This window comes from Lissotriton helveticus, chromosome 4_1, assembly GCF_964261635.1.
Source record: "Lissotriton helveticus chromosome 4_1, aLisHel1.1, whole genome shotgun sequence".
Taxonomy (NCBI): Eukaryota; Metazoa; Chordata; class Amphibia; order Caudata; family Salamandridae; genus Lissotriton; species Lissotriton helveticus.
In genome coordinates, this window is record NC_136063.1 from 705690738 (window position 1) to 705713994 (window position 23257).

Sequence of the window (23257 nt, forward strand, 5' to 3'; positions counted from 1 at the left end):
CTGACTACTCACACTCATGGAAGCTCTTTTCTCATGGGATACATCCTACGTTTACAAATGTCCATTCAACTAACAGACTTTCCTATTTGGTATATCATTAAATGTGTTTCACATTGATTTTCCACACTTCTTTCAATGTAGTTTTACGACTTCATTGTAAAGATAACCTTGGTTTCTAAATGTTTTTTTATTTTGTAAAGCACAAAAACACCGTGTTTTCTGGTAAAGAAAACTATTAAAAAACACGAAATAAACAAAATGTACTATTCAAATAGTGTAACGTGAGCCTAGCATGGCAATGTGGTAAAAGGCACGATGAGTTTACTTGGAGCAACGTCAAAACTGTGATGGTATGTGTGCTTGACTCAGGCAATGTGGAAAGAGGCATGGCAATTCTTTTTACTGTCAAGACAATGTATGCTTATCTGTAGTAATTTCAAACTGGCATGATAATGTGAAAACTGTCTGGGGGCAGTCCAGAAACTGGCACGGATATTTTCTTGGGGCAATGTAATACCAGCATGGCAATTTTCCAGAAGTTATGTGAAACTGGCCAGGTAATGTATGCCTGACTAGCAAAATATGAAATGACATGGTAAATTGAAACAAGCATGGCAATTTCCTGGAAGCAATGGAGATGAAGACATGGCAAAGTGTGCTTTAAAACACAAGCATCTTTTAAGGTCCTACTTTCTTAAGTTATGTATGTTATTTTCTAACTTTTTCAAAAGTAAATAAACTGTTTTGAATAAAAAAACAAAGTTTCGTTCACACTTTAGCATGCGGGTATACAAAACGATGTCGAACTGAGTGTGTCGTTCTTAATACAGACATGCCACTAGAACCAAGGTAAAAAAAATGTGGAAAAAATGAAGTAAGTCTCGGATGCCAAAAAGAGGCTTGATGGATTTCATATACTATCAGTGCCTTGATTCAGCAGGTAGCTCAGTGGACCCAGAAACTGTTGCACAGATCTAGCTGTAAACTGCAGGCAACTGGTTTTAATCTCAGCAGGGCTGACACGCCTTTACAATCCTTTCTATGTATATAAAGAGTACAATTGACTTGAATACAAATAACATTTATTATTTCAAGCAGAGCAATCTTACTTTTCGAAGTGTGCATTATAAATAGTCGATTGCATGTACAAACAGTTGTGCCAACAGGCAGAGCTTGGCTGCAGAACAAATAATACAAGTAATGTAGGAGAAGGAAAGGGTGAAGGAAAGAGACTCTTAAAGATTAAAAGGCAGGGGTGAGAAAGGAGGGAGGGTACAGTACAAGGAAGCAATACTTCAATTCCAAAAACACTTGTTGAATCTGCACCGTTTTGAGGTTTCGCCCCAAATTAGTGCCCGAGTGTAGTATTTAAAGACAAAGCAGGACGCATAATGTTACTTTGCCTCAGGCTAGGGCTGGGATGTGTGATTAAAACCATTGACGTCATTCCACTTAATAATACTCAAGGTCTTCGGTGCCCTGAGGAGAAGGAGTGACAGGGGACTGAGATAAGAAAGAAAGGGAGAGGAGAGGGCTCTTCACCTCAGAAAATGAATACTTCTTAACTTACCCTCACCCAAGTGTCGGCCTCCCTGGACTTACATTCAAACCCCCCAAAAAACAGATACCTCTCATAGGCTTCAATGGGATCAACTTTGGAATCCTCAAACTCCCCAAAAGGCGGCCTTGAGTCTACAAACAGTTACCTTCGTTGATTCAATGAGCTCACACCAAAATACGATGAATTCGCATTCTCTGCAGACCCAATTGCCACAGCCGCCCAATGATAGATGACACCACCAACCAATGATCGATCGAGGCATGCACGGAAGCGGCGCCATTAAGTTACCTGTCGCCTGCCGTACACGACGGTTGCACAGAAGCTGCAGCGTTGACTGCACCCGACGACCTGTAAGAGAAGAGCAGAATCAAAGATTCAACATTACTTCAGTCACAGAGGGCAGGTCGGAAACCTTTTATGTTGCAATAAAAATGAAAAAAGTCTGCCGTAAACGATACCTTTATAAAGCTTTTCAGGACTTGTCGAAACACTAACTTAACATCTTAGGAAGAGACGAGCATGCATTTTATATCACGATGGCAAAGTTGCTCGACGCACAGTAATCTGTAGAAGAAAGCGCTGCACAGAGGTGTGTCACTCTGTGAGGTCGAGCCAGATGCCTGGCTCTGCCTCAGCTCGTGTCCTCTTGGATCCTCGAGCCCCAAACGAGCCGATCTTTAATGTGCCTTCTCCTGCCCCCCCCCCCCTCCAGTTTGCCCTAATGTGCCAAGAATTAAGGAAAAAACCATTAACCTTTCATCAAAACAGGAGAGGGAAAACAGCCATCTAGTGGCTGAATGGCACAATGTGAAATTGGAAAACTTAGGCATTTTGCCACCTTCACTGCTTGACCAGACTATGGCAAATATTTTGTTTCATCATGTTTCCTTTTTCCTTATTGCACGTGACAGCGCTTTCATTTTTTTTTAACAATCTTTATTACAGATTTTTTCCACGATTTTACAGACAACCCACCCACCCCTCTCCCCCCCACGAGACCAGGTATCAATACATAAAACCCAAACAGAGGTACTTACACATTGCAAATCAATCATATTCTGAGAAAAGAAATTAATAAGAAAGAGAGAGGAAAAAAAATAAAGAACAGAGACAGAGGAACAACATAATAAAACAGACAGCATGTGCCCATGTTGAATATCTCCAATTATTCCCACTAATCATTCTCTTGAATCCAGTCAAGCAAGGGGCCCCATATCTTCATTCCTCGTCTTCGAGTGTTATACCCTTTATTCCTATAGATGGCAACCTCCAGGCTACAGGTCGCAAGCAGTCTGGCCCTCCCCTGCATAAACGATGGTGGTATCGGATCGAGACAGGCCGATGCGACACACAACCGGAACACCCCCATCGCAACAAAAATTAACCCTTGTATCTGATGACTTCTGCTGTTGTAATGTTTACTTTGCAATGCGCTATCTCTGTAAGAAAGCCTGATATTTCGGCAAGTAGATTAGTCATGGAGTCACAGGAAGCAAACATGTGAATGATATCTGCAGCTGGTAGAGCACTGCGTGGGCACGTTGTTCCTTTCCCGGTTCCCCATTTAGCTATTTTATATGGGGTATAATATAATGAGAAATAGGTTTTATAGTATTGTGCTTGAAGCCTAATGGACATTAAACAAGAGAGTGACATTTCATATGAGTATGCCTACATTCGGGAAGAAAGTCCAAGTTTACTCTGCCAGGCCTCTACATGTTTGTCCATATCATCTGGTAGCAATGAGTTCAAAGCTTCATAAATCTCACCAATTTTTGGAGGCATTTATCTATGTAGGTTTTCTATAGTTTGACACAATTGAAATTGGATCCGGCCACCCCCTTTCTTCAATAGAAAATCTCTCACTTGAAGAAATTAAAAAAAATACCTGTTAGTAATGTTGAATTCTAGTTTCAATTTGTCAAATGATTTGATTCCATTGGTCGAAAAAAACCACCCAAGCGGACTAATCCCCAGATCGATCCACCTCTTTATGCAGGTATCATAAAATATCGCTGGGAGATCTGAATTCTGACTCACGGGGGTATAGTAGGAGTAGCGACCTAGTCCTAATAGCTTTTTGACATTCCCCCAGACTTTGCTAACGTTGGAAATAGTCTTAAATTGGATTTTTTTTAAATATCCATCATTGACATGTCGCCATAGACATCCAACGCCCCCTTCACCCAGAATGAGTTCTTGTGGTGTGGGAATATTGCTACTTCCTGGGTTGCCAGTTATAAGGGTCAAACTATACCTTAATACTGTGGCCCAGGAATATAGCTTAAAGTTGGGGAAAGCCCAACCTCCACGTTCTCTTGGATTAGTGAGCCACCTCAATGCCCTACGTGGTCTGTTATATCCCCAGACAAACATAGAAAACATTGTATCTATGTTTTTAAATACCTGTGGAGAAAATTCTAAAAAAATAGCCCGAAAAAAATACAGAAACTTAGGTTAAAACAGCATCTTGACTACATTAGTTCGACCCCAATAGTTAGATGTAAATTGTTCAGCCTGATCAGTTCTTTCTTGGTACGTTGTGTAAGTGGATCTATGTTAATACTAACAATAAGTTCTATAGCAGCACAGATGCTAACCCCCAGGTATGTCGCCTTATCGGTTACTCTAGGGTCGCTCATCATGACCTTATTGTTCAACACAATCTGAGTCTTACTCGCATTCAGTTTGTACCCAGAGGCTTGACCAAAGAGTAGTGCTTCTGCTTCAATCACACTTATAGTATTTTAGGGTCCCCTGTAACAATGGCAATGTCGTCAGCATATGCTAAACATTTTGTGTCCATATCACGCACTCGGATGGGAGGAATTAGTACATTGTTTTCCAGCCTTCGAATAAATATATCTATATAAATAGAAAACAGGAGGGGCGAACAAGGGCACCCTTGTCTTGTCCCCCTAGTAATGATAACATTTTCTGACAGTATCCCGTTGATCAAAACACTGGCCCTGGGATTTACATAGAGCCGTTGGATTGCTATTATGAATTTCTTTCCGATACCGCAGTTTGCCATTGCCTCCCACAGGAACTTCCAGGAGACCCTATGAAACGCCTTCTCCGCGTCTAGCAGGATAAGCGCCATAGGGTCTCCTGTAGTTCCTGTGTAGTCAAAAAGAGAAATGACTCTCTGTACATGGTCGATCGTAGACCTTGCTGGCACAAACCCATGTTGCCTCTCGGAAACTATTTTGTGAATCATAGGTGCAAGCCGTGCTGCTAATACCTTGGAATAGATTTTTGAATCCCCATTTATCAGGGTGATTGGTCGGTAGGAACCCATTTCCTGGGGGTTTTTATTTTTCTTAGGAAAAACTATTATTTTGGCTAACGACCAGGACCTTGGTGGGTTCCCCCCTTGCCCGATGTACTGAAAAAGTTCTGAAATGATCTCCCTAAGTTGTGGTGCAAACTTAGCATAAAACTCTGTAGGGATTCCATCCATACCTGTGGCCTTACCATTTGGCATAGAGTTCACCGCTAATAAAATTTCTTCCCACTGTATGGGGCTATCTAGTAGATCCCGATCTTCTGTTTCCAACTGATCTGTGGTGATTAAGTCCAGATACAAGTCAGGGTGGCTACACTCATTATCAGCTTCATGATATAAGTTCTGATAGAACTTCTGAAAAGCCGTTCTAATATCTGAGGATTCTGCCCTCAAGCCAGCTACAGGATCAATGATTTCTTTTATTAGAGTGAACGATGACTCTTCCCGGGTTCTGACCGCTAATTGATGACCTACTCTTTCACTTAGCTCATACGTTTTTTCTTTCCGGGAATTTGCCCTGCAAATCGCTTTTCCAATTAGAATTTATGAGATGTAGTTCTTCGCGATTGCTACCCTACTTACTTCAGGATCTACTACCCTGCCCTCATGTACAGCTTTAATCAAATCCTCCTCTGCCCTACATAAATTCTGTTCAAGTGCTATCATTTTTAACCTCCTTTCTTTATTAAGCTGAAAAGAAAAGCGCATAGTTTCGCCCCTAATGCAGGCCTTCAAGGTATCCCACACCACATCTATTGCTGCAGACCCCATATTTTCTGACAGGAAGACCGGAATCCATGTTCCCATGTATTGGCAATATCCTTCATTATGCAATAGTGCCTTTTCAAACGTCCAAATGTTTGTTGAAGATTTATCAGAACCACACGTAAGGCTGAGCACTAGTGGGTTATGGTCTGAAAGGACTCTGGACAGTTTTTCTATTTGACACACTGATTTGAGTGCATTGGACATAAACATATAATCCAGCCTTACATGCCAAACGTGCGGGTGCGAGTAATAGGTATAACCGGGATCCCCTGGGTGTTTCGCTGTCCATCCATCTACTAAGCCATGTAGCCCACACATATCTTTTAATGCTTGAAAAACTTTATGTTTCCTCCCACGAAATTTAAACTCTGGGCCCATCGACCAATTACTAGGTAGATGGATATTTAAATCCCCGCACACAACCAAAGGGAGGGGCCAATGCACAAGTTCGTTAGACACATTAATCAGCACATCTGGATCGTCACTAATGTTTCCATAGATGGTGCAAAGTGTTAATTTGTTCTTCCCATTATTGTAACGGCATTCTACTATAGCATATCGCCCAAATTTGTCCGCAACTGATCTTGAAAACTGCAACCCCGCCCCTTTTGCTAAGATAGCCACCCCCTTGGTGCGTGATCCTTGTGTAGTGGCGGAAATAAGCCGGTATCCGAGTGTTTTAAGTAGATATTTTTGTGCCCCCTCGATATGTGTCTCTTGCAGACAGATAATACTGGCAGCTGATAGCTTAAGTCCCTTTGCCACTTTCTGCCTTTTCTTTACATCATTAAGGCCGCATATGTTCATTGAAAGTATTTTTAGTTTAGCCATCCCAATTACTATCACTCCACGGTTGTTTTATGTGTTGCTTCCTAAAACAAACTGCCACACTATAATTTCTTTCCTTATGTTTCTCTGTGTATATCTCATACCCCTATAGACACCTTTGGACCTGGTCTCCCCCACCCTCCCACCCTTCCACCCACCCCCCACCTTTCTTGAAGCTGCCAGGCTCAACCTGAGCCTGTGTGATGACGTCTTGTCCGACCTCACCCACACCCCACAACACCCCTTCCCCTGCACTCATATGTACTCCCTGCCTGGCCCCACATAGAATTTCTCCATTCCAAGCTAAATCACATCTAACATCATTGCCACCCTACAACTTGTGGTATTGAAGGCAGGTGCGTGAGTGAGAGGGCCACTACATGAGAGCACCAACATATGCAAAACAAATACCTAAAAAAACATCAAAAAGGGTAAGTGAAGCCCAAGAGATCACGAAACCATTGTTCAAGTTAGATTGTATCATATCAGTATCCATACAATGTCCAAATAGTCTTTCAGGCACAGTCTATGAGTGACTCCCCCCTGCACCATCATTTTTTCCCGAGATTATTTCCTTCAGGGCCTGCTCTGCCTGTATTTCTGAGGTAAAAAACACTGTCTTCCCCTTTGAGATCACTTTTAGTTTGGCTGGATTCTGTAGAAAGGCGGCAGCACCTGCTTTTTGAAATGGCGTGATCAGTTGTCGCAACCGTCAGCGTCTTTCTACCGTTGCGTGTGCGAAATCAGGTTTAGCGAAAAAAGAGAAGCTCCCCCAGTTCCCCTGCTTATTAGGTCTAGCCAGATCGTACACAGCCTGTCTTAATAAAAAGTTTCCAAAAAACACCAGGATGACTCTGGGGAATGATTGGCTCCCTCTGGAGTGTTTTGGAGGTGTAAAGGGAAATCTGTGCACCCTCTGTAATTCTTTATCCCAATCCCAGTGTATTAGCTCAGGGAAAGCATTTTTAAAGAGATTGATCGTGAAGGCCCGGATATCCGTCCCCTCGCTGTTCTCTGGTATTCCGAGGATTCTTAGATTATTCCGCCGTTGGCGGTTCTCTGCCTCCTCCAGTTTCCACATAATATCCGTCACAGTGCTACCCTGTTCAGTCACCTCGTTTTTTAGGGTTTCCACGGTATTTTCCAAAATTTCAGTGCGTGTTTCGACCATGCTTAATCTCTCCGAAATGTCCATACACGTTTTCCCAATTATCCGTACTGCGCCTTGGAGTTTTTTTCCCTGCAGCACGGGCGACCCGGCTCTCTGTTTTAACTTCTCTTTGGAATGCGTTGAGAGATTGTAAGATTAATGCCAGGGTCGGCTCTGTTGTCTTATTATGTTCCTTGTCCTGATTATGGGCGTTGTGACGTTTTTTGCCCTCAATGTTAGTCTCTGGCTCCTCTGTTGTAATGAGTGGCTGCGTGTCAGAATAATCCCAACCGAGCTCCTGCTCCTCCTCTGTATCTTCTTGTTGTTTTGGCTTACGCCCCACAGACGCACTTTTGGATCGCTTGGATTTTTTTGGGCTATTTTTCTGACTCCCGCTACTGACTGAGGATTCCGCGCACTCATAGGGTCTACTACAGCTTGGTGTATGCACATCATCTGACTCCACAGATTCTTCATTTAGGGAGAAGAAGTTCTCGGCGGGGTCGGGAGATACATACCCTGTCTCAGTAGTATCAGCAATATCAACATTAATTATAGTACTGACATAATCGCTGCTTGTCGGCTGCCTGATCCCCTGTAGATTATTTGCATCAGTCGCTGCTTCCTGTGTGGTGCCATCCATCTTGCTTTTTGAATTAAATTCAATAGTCACAGAGCTTGATTCCCTTACAATTACCTTATCAGTTTTATCAGTCTTATCAGTCTTATCGGTCGTATCCACATTAATTTCGTCAACAGGAGTTCCGCTATTTTCATTTTTACTGCCCTCATAGGGTGACCCCTTATTTTGAGTCGGCCCCTCTGTCGTGGTGATCCCACTCAATGTCTCTGTTGAATCCCCCATGCCCACAGAGTCATTAGTTACACCGCTTCTCTGTTTACTAGGAAAGAGGCTCGTAATAGCAGTCTGTTTTTTTTCCTTTAAAGTAATGGGGGCACTATTTGAGTTGGCAGCAGTAACTTTAGCGCTTTTATTCCATACACGCCTCTTACCGACATTGCCGGAGGTATCCCGCAGATCTTTGCCGTCTTCGCCGTCTTTGACGTCTCTGCTCTCCAATCGCGGTGTTGACGCTGGCACAGACACGATCGAGCGCAGTTTGCTCCGAGCACCACCTCGGGCTGCCATCACGCTCCACGCGGATGTTTCCGCGTTCCTGGCGTTCTTCGTGATTCTCCTACCCGACTTCCTGCAACACCGTTTGGTTGCGAAGCAACCAACAACCGCATGTCAGCTTCTCTCCAGCTGGAAATGACGGACAGGAGTAGCCGTGCAAACGCCTCCCAGCGCCGGCAGCCGTTCGATATGCACCATCGATGTTTCTTCTGGGACACAGAGACGCCGATCCAACCGATCATCCCGCTACAATCATGCCGGCAGAGCCCACAGTACCAGCGATCTTTCAGCTATCCGTGAGCGCCGGGCCAGAGTGTATTATCCGGTGAATCACGCAGGGTTCAGAGAGGTGGTGTGGAGGTGAGTTGCGAGAGATCTCACTCAGCCGTCATCTTGCCTCATATGTGAAATTGGAAAACTTAGGCATTTTGCCACCTTCACTGCTTGACCAGACTGTGGCAAATATTTTGTTTCATCATGTTTCCTTTTTCCTTATTGCACGTGACAGCACTTTCAAATACGTGGGTTCAAAGTATGTGCTATCAAAGCACCTCTCTTGTGTCTGATTCAAATAGACTATAATGTTGCTCATTGTAAGAAGCCCCTAGTCTATCACAGATTAACATGTGGATCATGTGTTGGGAAACAAAGTAATATATTTTACAAAACAAGGGAACCCAAGGTGCAATCGCTAGGGACCTATGGGTAGTACTTTTTAACAGAGACAGTGGTCCCTAAACAAACAAAATTGGTTCAATGAATATAGACTAGATAGTTCTATATTAACGTCCAGCCGGACCGTTTTATTTGATTAAATAGTTGATTGTATCAAAATCTTTTAAAATTGTAAGTGGGACACCAGCCGGTGCCCGACTAAACACACTCCACAAGAAAAAACATACAACATAAATTGTAGGCAAAACAAAAGGGTAGTCTGATTGGCATAAATTATACACAGACTAATCATAAACTACACATATGCACATCCAAAATCTCAATGCATTAGTGACATTTGTGTATGCTGTCGACGACGTTTCGAACTACGTTCTGCTTGTGGCTGAGTTCGCGGCTGAGTTCGCGGCTGAGTTCGCGAACTCAGCCACAAGCAGAACGGACCCCCACGTTCTGCTTGTGGCTGAGTTCGCGGCTGAGTTCGTGGCTGAGTTCGCGAACTCAGCCACAAGCAGAACGGACCCCCATTGAGGATCTGCTACTCTGAAGAGTTTTGGGCATCGACCCCAGCGAAAATTGGACTCCCATTGTGGATCCCTCTGGCAACGGTTACCGGGATTCCGGACCTCATTCAGGACCGCGGCATTCTTAAACTGTGTTGGTGTGCCGACCGTCTAATTCCATCCCCGGCATTGTAACGGTGGAATCCAACTCGGCATTAATTTTGTAGCCGAGTCGCTTCTTTCACCATTCCGACGAGGCCGCTCAGCCATTCAGACTAGGCAAAGGATCAATAGTCCTGAAGATGAACTCTAAATAAGTTGTAGTTCGAAACGTCGTCGACAGCATACACAAATGTCACTAATGCATTGAGATTTTGGATGTGCATATGTGTAGTTTATGATTAGTCTGTGTATAATTTATGCCAATCAGACTACCCTTTTGTTTTGCCTACAATTTATGTTGTATGTTTTTTCTTGTGGAGTGTGTTTAGTCGGGCACCGGCTGGTGTCCCACTTACAATTTTAAAAGATTTTGATACAATCAACTATTTAATCAAATAAAACGGTCCGGCTGGACGTTAATATAGAACTATCTAGTCTATATTCATTGAACCAATTTTGTTTGTTTAGGGACCACTGTCTCTGTTAAAAAGGGAAACAAAGTAATACATCAATATAATTGGAAAGCAATGGGTATTAACTAAATATAAAAGCTGAACAGACTCATCAAATCAATATACAAAATAGAAACAGATGTTAATATAAAAATGTATTAAAATAAAGACAAAAAGATTTTTCACAAGAAATTAAAAGCATCTTATTTTAGAAAAAACATATTGTTGATTCTAACAAATACATTTTATACAATGCTAGAAAACTACACAAAGGTCGCAGCGGCGTTTCGGTGAGAAGTAACTTGTTCACCTTCTTCAGGACAGAGTTCTCTAAAGAACAATCTAAAAAGAATTGAAGAAGGTGAACAAGTTACTTCTCACCGAAAAATATACAGCTAAGAGGTTTTTTTCGGTGTTCCAGAATTTTTAGGCGCACAACTCCGTCCTTGGAAAACGGCGCCGGGAAACACAAGAGGGAGAACAATAATGATGAGGTGTACCCGCCTTTTATCGTAATAAACAGCTTTGCCTATTCCGAAGTAACCTGTTTATTCTCTCCTCCCGGTACATATATCATTGTGAAACTATCGAGACTCATCAAGTCTCTCGGAGCTTTTTGTTCGCGTATACCTTGGAAACTCCGGATACAGAATTCCAATTTACGCACTAAACCGAGGTGCTTACCTACGTGGTTACGCCCTTCACCTATGAGGCCCTGAAGATTCGCAGTCTGTTCCCTGCGATGAAACACGTGTTGGCCCATGTATAGGAACAATAAACAGAACTACCACACCAACAACGGAACTTTTCGATACCTCTATTTTGTCAAGCCTGTTCGTCAACTGTTCAAATGTTAAACTGAATTTGGTGGTGCTCTAATATTTTCTACCGATAGTACTGATACTCTTAACACTAAAGAAGTACAAATCTATATTGTATAGCGCAGGGGCATTGTTGTTTTCTTACTTCTCACCGAAACGCCGCGCTGACCTTTGTGTAGTTTTCTAGCATTGTATAAAATCTATTTGTTAGAATCAACAATATGTTTTTTCTAAAATAAGATGCTTTTAATTTCATGCAAAAAATCTTTTTGTCTTAATTTTAATACATTTTTATATTAACATATCTGTTTGTATTTTGTATATTGACTTGATGAGTCTGTTCCTCTTTTATATTTAGTTAATACCCATTGCTTTACTGGTTTATCGTGAATCGCCACCATCCATCTGACAGTCTGCCCTTGGAGTTTTTCACCCGAATTCGCCAGCATTTGCTTCCGTGGAACCCCTGGTGGGACGAGGGTTCCAGGGGTAGTTGCTGCTGTCCCGCTGCTGTCTCGCCGCCATCCGCACATTCTGGGGTGGACTTCATCACCCAGAGTGCAGCGCAGGACCACACAGCTGCCACGAGTGAGGGAGAGGCGCTCATAGCGCAGCCTCTCCCCCCGCGGCACGGTCGCAGGCCGGGCAAAGCCCGGGACAAGGGCGGGGCCGTCTTAGGCAATCAGAGGCCGAAGGAGGCTGGGCCATCTCTCTTGGTCCTTGCCAACTGAGAACGAGGCACATACGGTGAGAGCCCTTGTTGTAATCCGTCGAAAGTTTTGTCGTTGTGAGCCCGCTCATTGGTCAAACATCCGGCTGATTTATTTTGGTTTTTAAAATTGATGTTGAGTCACTGACTAACAAATCATGTGGTAATTAGCCTACGTGTGTCTAAGAAATATTTATTGGGACATTGGGCTCATCAGTAAAATAACTATGAGCAAACAGAAGGGTGTGGCCGGCACGCTTGATGATTTCATTATAAGAGCTGAATCAGTTCTAAGCCATGAAATTGAACTGGCTCAGAGAAGGCTATCACTTGACCCATCCAATCTCCCAACCTACAAGCAGCCTAGCATACTTTTGCCAGGAACAGCTTTGCATATGAATGAGGACAGTTGCGTTCAAATCTCTGAACTTACTTCGAATACCTCCGAGATAGAGCAAAGACAGACTAAGGAGGGGGCTACTGGGATATCCACAAGATTACGAGCCCAGAAAACACTAGGAACAACAAAAGAAACAACTAAGAACCTGCCGAGGGAAAAACAAACTGGTGAAAAGAAAGGGAAATCTGGGGTAATTTAAAGGAACTAGTAATGTACTAGAACGTGAAGGGATATTGTCTAGAACAATTGGGGTACAAACTGATGCTGATTTGTATGTAATGAAGGTAAACAGAAAGAGAGGGTGGGAGGAGAAGATCGTACCGTGGTGGACATTTTCAAAAAAGCCTTAGATGCAATACAGATTGAAATAAATGAAAGTTTGGATAAAAAAAGGAAGGTTTTTAATAGTAAAATCAACCGGCTAAATTCCACCATAGTTCAGTTGGATACTATGATTAAAGATGGTAACAGAATAATTGAAGAGGGGGCTTGTTTAGTAACAGATTTTAGGTCACTACATAAAGAAATAGAGAAAATTAGTAATGAAGAACAAACCCCAAAACAACCTAGATCTGACCCAGCACATATTGTTATGCCAGGGAGAAGTCTAGAGGGAGTGGAGGATAGTGTGTCTCACAGTAAGACTGCCGCTAGACCTGAAAGGAATATGCTACTTACCAGTATGCATCTGTTCTTGGCATGTAGGGCTGCTGACATTCATATCTGTGCATAGATCACCGCCTAGTGTTGGGTCCGGATGATTGCACTTTGTTGTCTTGGAAGAGTCTTCGAAGTATCACGAGATAGGTGACTCCTCCCCTAGACTACAGTGCGCATGGGCATCCTTTCCATCCTCAGATTGTTTTTCGCCATTGTGGCAGAGATGGAGATAGGAAAGTAAGAGATGGCCATGCCAAAGATAATGCTGCAGCTGCGACAGGCACCGGGGAGGAGGGCGAGCGATATGAATGTCAGCAGCCCTACATGCCAAGAACAGATGCATACTGGTAAGTAGCATATTCCGTTCGAGGCATGTGGGCTGCCGAATTCATATCTGTGCATAGACTGTATAGCAGTATCTCCTCTAGCGGTGGCTACCTGTACCAGCTGCAGCAGTTTGAAAAAGAGTTTTGAGGACAGTCCGGCCTACAGCAGCTTGCTGTTTTGCTTGCACGTCTACACAGTAGTGTTTTGTGAAAGTGTGTATGGTGGTCCATGTGGCTGCCTTACAGATGTCTTCAAGAGGAATATTTCCCAGGAAAGCCATGGATGCCCCCATTTTTCTTGTAAAGTGTGCTCTTGGGGGGACCGTTAAAGTGCGTTTTGCTTTTTGATAACATATTTGAATGCATTTAACTATCCATCTGGCTATTCCTGATTTTGAAATAGGATTTCCTTTGTGTTGTGGTGCAAAAGCAACAAATAGTTGTTTTGTCTTCCTAAATTATTTAGTTCTGTCTATGTGATAAAGTAGGGCTCTTTTCACATCTAATGTGTGTAGGGCTCTCTCAGCTACTGACTGCGGATTTTAAAAGAATACTGGCAGTTCTATTGACTGGTTGATATGGAAATTGGATACAACTTTAGGCATGAACTTAGGGTTGGTTCTAAGAACCACCCTGTTAGCATGTACTTGCATGAAAGGTTCTTGGATTGTTAGTGCTTGTAATTCGCTCACTCTTCTGAGTGAGGTAATGGCAACCAAGAATGCAACCTTCCACGTTAAGAATTGTAGTTCGCTTGAGTGTAGAGGTTCGAAAGGAGGGCCCATAAGTCTGGTAAGTACTATATTTAGATTCCAGACTGGGGAGGGGGGGTGTCTTGGAGGGCTCACCCTTTTTAAACCCTCCATGAAGGCTTTGATTGCTGGTACTCTAAACAGCGAAAGGTGTTGCCTGTCTTGAAGGTATGCTGCTATAGCAGCGAGGTGTAGTCGTATTGAAGAGTATGCTAAGTTACATCTTTGTAAGTGCAGCAGGTAACATATAATGTTTTGTATGGAAGAGTCTAACGGGTTGATTTGGTTATTGTTGCAGTAAATAACAAATCTCTTCCATTTAGCTGCATAGCACGCTCGTGTGGTTGGTCGCCTTGCCTCCCTAATGATGTTCATGCAGTCTGGGGGCAAGTTAAGGTATCCGAACTCTAAGACCTCAGCAGCCAGATCGCTAGGTTCATCTGATTGGGATCTGGGTGTCTGATTTCTCCATGGTTCTGAGTTAGAAGATGGGGAGCAAGGCACAGTCTTTGATGAGGAACTACTGAAAGTTCTAGGAACGTTGTGTACCACGGTTGTCTCACCCATGTGGGAGCAACTAGGATTAGCGTGAGTGAGTGTTGTCGCAGTTTGCGTGCCACCAGCGGGATTAGCGGTGCTGGGGGTAAAGCGTACGCAAATCTGCCTGACCAGTTCATCCATATCGCATTGCCCTGTGACAACGGATGTGGGAACCTGGCGGCAAAGTACTGGCATTTGGAGTTTTCTTTTGTGGCAAACAGGTCTAGCTCTGGGTGACCCCACTCTTTGAAGAATGGCTGGAGAACTTATGGGTGAATCTCCCATTCGTGTAGTTGTTGGCTGTGCCTGCTGAGCAGGTCGGCAATCTGATTGTCCTTCCCTGGAAGGTGTTCTGCTAGGAGAAAAATGTTTTTGGGAATCACCCACTTCCATATGCTTTGTGCCAGATGGGACAGCTGTGGAGAGTGTGTCCCTCCCTGTTTTTGGATATAGTACATTGCGGTCATGTTGTCCGTCCGGATCAACACCGTCTTGCTGTACAAGTACTTCTGAAATGCTTTCAGGACTAGAAATATCGCTAGCAATTCTAGTTGGTTGATATGCAGCTTTTTCTGTTTGTTTGTCCAGAGCCCTTGCACTGTGTATTGAAGGAGATGGGCTCCCCAGCCTGTCAGTGATGTGTCCGCTGTTAAGACTATTTGTGGAACCGGCTCTTGGAACAGTCGCCCCTTGGAAAGGTTTTGTGGGTTCCACCGCTGCAGAGAGTTGTGAGTGCGACTGTCTACCAACACTAGGTCTTTTAGTTGTCCTTGAGCCTGGTTCCATTGCCGTGCTAGGCATTCTTGTAATGGGCGAATTTGAAGTCTGGCATGGGGGACAATGAATATGCAGGAGGCCATCATGCCTATGAGCTGCATAAAGACTTGAGCTGGCAGAGTGTATTGTGGCAGGAATTTCCGAATGAGTATCTGCATGCTGGCTATCCTTGCTGAGTTTGGATAAGCTTTTGCCACTGAGGTATTTATAGTGGCTCTCAGGTACTGCTGTGTGTGGGATGGTTGCAGATGCGATTTTGGGTAGTTGACAGAAAACCCTAGGCTGTGTAGCAACTGAAGTGTTTGAGATGTGTGTGCTGCGCACTGTTGGTACGATTTTGCTTGTATTAGCCAATTGTCCAGATAGGGGTACACATGGATGTGTTGCCTTCTGAGATGTGCCGCCACTGTCGCTAAGCATTTTGTAAACACTCTTGGAGCCGTGGTAACCCCGAAGGGCAAAACCTTGAATTGGTAGTGTTGGCCTTCTATTATGAACCTGAGGTATTTTCTGTGGGCTGGATAGATGGGTATGTGAAAATACGCATCCTTGAGGTCCAGTGTTGCTAGGAAATCTCCTTGTTGGAGCAATGGGAGCACTTGCTGTAGTGTGATCATATGGGAGTGTTCCGATAGTATATATTGATTTAGGGGTCTGAGGCCCAATATTGGCCTGAGGGAGCCGTCCTTCTTGGGAATAAGGAAGTATAGGGAGTATACTCCTGTGCCTTGTTGGTGGAAAGGGACTTGCTCTATGGCCCCCTTTTCCAGCATGCATTTCACCTCTTGTTGGAGCAGGGTGATGTGTTCCGTGGACATAGGACAATGTCTGGTTGGTATGTTTGGTGGTGTAGAAGTCAGTTCTAAGCAATAACGAAACTGGATAATTTCTCTCACCCACCTGTCTGTGGTAATTGCGTGCCAGACAGGTAGGAACTGTTGGAGTCTGCCTCCGACTGGTGTTATGTGGTCTGGAGGCAGCGTAATGAAGTCACTGTTTTGTGGCAGTGGAGGCTCTGGTGTTATTGCCTCCACGTCCTCTTCCCTTGTTACTGTTGCCCCTATAACCTCCTCTGTTTGTGTTCTTTGTGAAGGAACCTTGTGTGTTACTTTTGTATGAGGCAGATGTTTGCGAGGTATTTCCTCGTGTAGTTGCCCTGTATGAGGAGCGCCGAAAGGAGCCTCTGTGTTGTTGAAATTGCAATGTCCCCATTGATTTTGCGGTTTCTGTGTCTTTTTTCATTTGATCCAAAATGGTGTCGACAGCAGGGCCAAATAGGAAATCTTGATAGACAGGTTGGTTAAGAATGGTGGACTGTACCTCATTCTTAAACCCGGAAATACGCAGCCATGCATGTCTGCGTAATAGGACGCTAGTGTTAATTGACCTAGCTGCGGTGTCTGCTGCGTCAAGCGCGCATTTGATGGAGGCATTTGTTATACATTTTTCCTCTTGTATGAGGTCATTAGCTTGTGCTTTAAAGGGCTCAGGCAGGTGTTGCATTAGGCTTTTGAGTTGATCATAATGCGCCCTGTCGTAACGAGCCAGTAGGGCTTGTGTATTAGCAATCCTCCATGAGTTGGAGGCTTGTGCTGCTACCCTTTTGCCTGATGCTTCCAGTATTTTTGACTCTTTATCAGGGGGAGGTGCTTCCCCTGTTGTTTGGGAGTTGGCCCATTTACGTGCATTGGCCACTACCAGTGAGTCTAGTGGTAACTGTCCCCTGATGTAAGTAGGGTCTGTCGGAGCTGCCCTATACTTTTTTCTATTCTAGGGTTGATTACCCGTGCCCTGGCTGTATCCTTAAATATGTCAGGTGCATGTTTTAGAACTCCCTTTAACATGGGAAGTGTTCTAACACTTTTTTCTGAAGTGGGGAAGGTGTCAAATAGGAAGTCTTCCTCAACAGGGTCATTATGTATATCTACATTGTGGAATTGTGCTGCCCTGTCTATAAGTTGATTGAAGACTATGGTGTCATCTGTAGGTGACGACTTAGTAGGATAAGAGGGTACATCAGGGATGAGGTGGGTGTAGTAAGGGTCTAATGGCTCCTCCCATGGTTCCTCTTGTGGTTGAGGTACTTGTGGGAAATCATACAGAGGTTGTGGCTCATCCCCCGTGTTACCCTCATTGTCCCCATGGTGAGAAGGAGAGTAAGCAATGTAAGGATTAAAGGGTGTAGTAGGCATGATAGGCTGAAAAGGAATAAAGGGTCTAGAGGGAGAAGTCCCAAAGTCCTTTTTCTTTAATGGAATAGGGGAATGTGAGCCAGAGTCCACAGGCCTCTTCTTTCTGTGCAGGAGGGTAACTTTACCAGTGTCTGGATTGATGTATATTTTAGCTTGGTCGTCTGATGGATCTAGGTGGAAGAGTTCTTCCTCTACAGTCCTGGGTTGGGTGTTAGACCTTTTTGGGTTGGTAACACTTTCTTTTTCGACGACTTTTGGTGTTATCCTGTTTTCTTCGGCTCGGGCCCTTGTTCGGGGTCGACGAGCGATTCGGGGTCGACTGGAGCTTTCGGGTCGACACGTTTTTCGTGCTCCGTAAGCTTTTTGGGATGAGTGTCCTTTCCCGAGTCGACGTTCTTTTGTCTGGTGTCTTCGGAGCACTTAGCTTTGGGTCGACAGCTTTGTCCGGTCGTGCTACGGGCTTCGGTACGGCTCCCTTTTTGTCCGCGACCTTGGACGGGTCAATGGATTTTGGAGCGGGAGTCTTGTTCGGGTCGGCGACCTTCTTCGGCTCGGCGCCCTTAGGCTGCGTGCCCTTGTTTGGTTCAACTACCACTTTGGGGTCGACGTCTTTTGGCTGAGCGGCCTTCTTGTGCTCGACAGTCTTTTTCGGCTCGACGCTTTTTGGCTGTACTGCCTTTTTTGGTTCGACGCCCTTCGGGTCGACAACTTTTTTAGGCTCTGGAACCTTCTTCGGGGCGATGTTACTGGGCCCTGGGGTCTCTGAAGGTTTCGGTTTCGGAGCCGAGCCGGATGGCGGGGCTGGCGAAACTTTTTTATGATCTTGGCTAAGGCCTTTTGGCGATGCCTCGACCAGAGTTCGGGCTGGACTGTTCCCATGAGGCACAGGGTCAGACTGATTTGCATATAGCCATGTCTGAACTGGGGTGGCAGAGTGGGCTAAAGAACGGTGATGGATTAAACCCAGATCTTTTGACTGGGTGTGAGTGTTTGATTGATTCAGATGCTCCGTCCATCACCACCCCCTTTTGTACCAATTATGAAAAGGCATGGAAATAGCCTTAGCAAAGCAGTTTCACCAGCTTTAGAGGTTTTTAAGTTTAAAGCACAATCAGCATCATTATATGGAGCAGAATTATAGGGACCAATGTGCGAAAAAGTTTTTAATGCTAGTGAAAATAAATTTTATAGAGCTTTGCTAAGGGTACCTGTACGGACACCACTAATACCACTCATCTTAGATCTGAACATGAAACGTACCGATCACCATGCGATTCTGAGACCGTTAGTGCTCTGGGTTAGACTCTGGTCAACCCCTGAGTTGTTAGATTACAAAGACGGCCTAAAAGAAATAATGGATCTGGATAATTGTAATAGTATCGCATGGCTTAAGCATGTCAGAACTTGGTTAATTAAGATCGGTCTAGCGCATTTCTGGGATGACCCGTTGATACTAACTAGAACCTCAAGAAAAGTACTAAAATCATCATACTGGGCACATATGGAACACAGCATGTTAAATGAAAGTGTGATTGGATTATTAACAAGCAAATTCCTTATGTTTAAAGATAGTGCTTGTTATGAAAGTTTTCTAGACGAAGTATATCCTCCACTTGCTAAAACACTATATATGAAATATAGATATGGTATTTTGATGATAAATACAAGTGAAGCAAGGTGGTCATAAGATAAAAATGATTCCTGCACTTTATGCTCAGGTGAGGGTAAGGAGGATGATTTGCATATTTTGTTTTGCTGTCCGGCATATGCTGCTCCCAAAAAAAGATGGATCTTACCACTTTGCTTAAACATAGGTGTAAGATCGTACAAAGAGGCAGGAAGGATTTTGAAAATCAATACTAGCCATGTCATTATCTTTGGTATTAGTAGGTTTTTTTTAGCTACAAACTTTATAAGAATCAAATTTGGCCTGAAATTTTAGATTCCTCCACGAATGTCATATGCTTATTATTTATTACATGCCTTTTAAAAAAAATTAAATAAGGGTTATTAATGAGATGATACTTGCCCCCACAAATGTCTTCATGTTAGTGCACTTTATCTTATTTTTTTATTTTGATATATGAAAATTGGCAATGTCATCCATGTTTGATGTATATGTCTTTTTTTATGCATCTTTTATGGTACTGATGTATCAAAATAAAGATTATGAAATGAAATAATACCCATTGCTTTCCAATTATATTGATGTATTAGTTTGTTTCCCAACACATGATCCACATATTAATTTGTGCATAGACTAGGGACTTTTGTTCGTTTGTTACTTTGGAGCTACCCTGTCCCTTTTCTGAGTATTAGGGTACCTCCCCCTTTTTTTTATTAACTCCATGTAAGAATGCAGACAACATACAGGGAAGCGAACACGACCCCTGACTTCTCTCCTAATTCACTAATGGCATGATGGTGGGTGGAGAAACATGAATATTTTTTGATTTATGTTTAAGAACTGTCACTTTAAACAAATGTCTCTCAATGCAGTGAAATTATCGATGTGCTAAACTGAAATACTTCTGGAGGATAATGCATTTTCTTGAATTTTGAAGACTATCACATTTTTATATAGTGTTTATTGCACAGTTTTAGAGCCGAACATTTTCAGGGCTCGGCTTGTACATGTGCTCTTAGAGCCAGAGCCAGACCGTGGCCAGTTTTCTCCCCCCACACTATGGCAGTTAGTGATGTGGTGGTGTCCCCGAGTGATGTGGTGGTGTCCCAGAGTGATGTGGTGGTGTTCCAGAGTGATGTGGTGGTGTCCCCGAATGATGTGGTGGTGTCCCAGAGTGATGCGGTGGTGTCCCCGAGTGATGTGGTGGTGTCCCCGAGTGATGTGGTGGTGTCCCCGAGTGATGTGGTGGTGTCCCCGAGTGATGTGGTGGTGTCCCAGAGTGATGTGGTGGTGTCCCCGAGTGATGTGGTGGTGTCCCCGAGTGATGTGGTGGTGTCCCCGAGTGATGTGGTGGTGTCCCCGAGTGATGTGATGGTGTCCCAGAGTGATGTGGTGGTGTCCCAGAGTGATGTGGTGGTGTCCCAGAGTGATTAGGTTAGAGAAAGTTAAGAATATTGCATGGGAGAAAGGAACACATACTCTATGGGAAATAGGGAGGTATAGTGTATGGGAGATAGGACAGCCTAAGAAATGAGGCATCATGTATGAGGCAAATTCAGGGAGACTGTAAAAAACTGGAAGGCTGCGCATATAGGAGAAAGAAAGTCTGGTTGAATGGGAGAAGACTACAGACTGTATGGGAGTATGGAAGGTAGGTTGTATGGGATAATGTATGATACAGTGCATGTGTTAAAGGGGGATACAGTATATGCAAAATAAAATATTTGTATTGAAGAAAAATAGACTAATGGAGAAAGGAGAGCAGATTCTGGGAGAAGTTATGACAGAAGGCACGACCTAAAAACTGTTTATGGGAGAACAGAAGGCAGAGACTAAGGGGAAAGTTACACCCTACTGCATGGAAGAAAGGTTGAGAGACCATGAAAGAAGCAACAGTAGACCTTAAGACAGAACAAAAGGCAGTGTGTATCGAGGAACAGGAAATAGAAAGGAGGGGTTATGGGAGAAAGGGAGGCAGCGAGCAAGGGTAAAAGTAAGACAGAGAGCATGAGAGAAAGAAAAGCTGACATGGGAAAAAGGAAAGCAGAGAGCAAGGAAGAAGGGAAGTCAGAGTTCATGGGAGAGAGTAAGGCGTGTAGAATTGAAAAAAAGGGAAGGCTGACAGTATGGGAGAAAGGAAAAAAGAAGCTAGAAAGCATGGGAGAAAGGAAGGCTGAGATCGCGGGTGACAGCAAGGCAGACATGGGAAAAGGAAGGTGAAGGGCATGGGGGAAAGGGAAGCGGAGTGAGAGGGAAAAACGAAGGTAGAGTGCATGGGAAAAATTAAGACGGACAGCAAGGGAGAAAGGATGGGAGAGTGCATGGGAGAAAGGAAGGAAGAGATCATGGGAGAAGAAAAGCAGAGTGCATGAAAAACTTGGGGCAAGGTACACTAGGAGAAAGTAATCAAACGTTCTCACATAAAGCAAAGAGCGTATGTGAAAAAAGAAGGCAGCTTATGTGACAAAAGGGAAGGCAAAGAATGGCAGTAAGGAAGACGGTGTGTGGGAGGAAACGAAGGAGAACATAGGAGAAAAGAAGGCAGAGAGTGCCGAAAAATGAAAGAAAAGTACAGAGCGCAGCAGAATGGAAAACAGAGAGCACAGAAAAATGAAAGTGAATTAAGAATGTGGGAAAGAAAAAGCAGAGAGCTGTGAGAGAAAGGAAAGCAGGTATTGGCAGGGGAAAAATTTGAGTGAATGGGGAAAGGAAAGTAACCTATGGAAACAAGGATGAAAGCGAGAGAGAGGGGAAGAAACAGAGGTAAGGAGAGAGAGAGCTGGATGAAGAACAGACCTTGAAAACAAATAAATAAAGGCTCACGAGAGCGAGGCCAGCAAGTTCAGGAGCGCATTCCTTTGAAGACTGATGGGGGGGGAGTGGGGGAGCGGCTTCGGAAGGCTGAGATCGTGAATGACAGAAAGGCAGACATGGAAAAAGGAAGGTGACGGGCATGGGGGAAAGGGAAGCAGAGTGAGAGGGAAAAACGAAGGCAGAGTACATGGGAGAAGAAAAGAGTGCATGAGAAACTTGGGGCACAGTGCACAGAAAAGAATGTAAGGTAGACTAGGAGAAAGTAAGCAAACGTTATCACATAAAGCAAAGAGCGTATGTGAAAAAAGAAGGCAGCTTATGTGACACAAGCGAAGGCAAAGAATGGCAGTAAGGAAGACGGCGTGTGGGAGGAAACGAAGGGGAACATAGGAGAAAAGAAAGCAGAGAGTGCTGAAAAATGAAAGAAAAGTACAGAGGAAATGCGTTACTTACCTGTAACTGCAGTTATCCAGTATTGGTGTCTTTCATAGATTCACATGCCTGAATCATTCCCCGTCGTCGAGACGGGAGTCTCCGGTATATAGAAAAGTAATGTCCTATAGACATATATAGAGAGAAGTAGGCCTAAGGACCTCCCCTTAGTAGCCTATCTATGTCCTTTTGTAAAAAGGACCAAACTCTAGAAGAGAGCCAATCAGCTATCACCTCCCTCTAGAACCTTCCTGTCAGGAGCCTCAGTCTCTCAGATTTTCATACGCACCAAGCTAAGTAGGCGTAGCACTGATAGAGAGATAGGTGAGTCCTTCCAAGGGAGGCGGGAGGGTTGCATGTGAATCTATGAAAGACACCAATACTGGATAACTGCAGTTACAGGTAAGTAACGCATTTCTTATCCAGTATTATGGGTGTCTTTCATAGATTCACATGCCTGAATCAGAGTAGCGAGCAATATCTTGTGCACATTTCTGAAGGAGCATCTTATATAAGTCATTAGATGATACATATCATGCGACTATAAACCATCATTATACATCGATCAGAAACAATAACAGAGAAATGTGCATACCAGAAAAGGATGGAGGGATGGAGGAAGGCTCACCTTACTGGAAAAGATGGCGTAGTACTGCCTGACCCACCGCAGCATCCATCATCAGT

The 23257-nt window shown here is 43.9% G+C and overlaps 1 protein-coding gene across 3 annotated transcripts in view; it reads right to left on the reverse strand.

Moving 5' to 3' along the window:
• Positions 1 to 23257, reverse strand: part of SPIDR (scaffold protein involved in DNA repair) — a 2204159-nt gene that overhangs the window by 217974 nt on the left and 1962928 nt on the right. For all 3 annotated transcript variants that reach the window (XM_078687327.1, XM_078687328.1, XM_078687326.1), the window contains one exon: positions 1850 to 1909. In XM_078687327.1, the coding sequence (XP_078543453.1) occupies positions 1850 to 1909 (60 nt within the window). The remainder of the gene's footprint in view (positions 1 to 1849; positions 1910 to 23257) is intronic.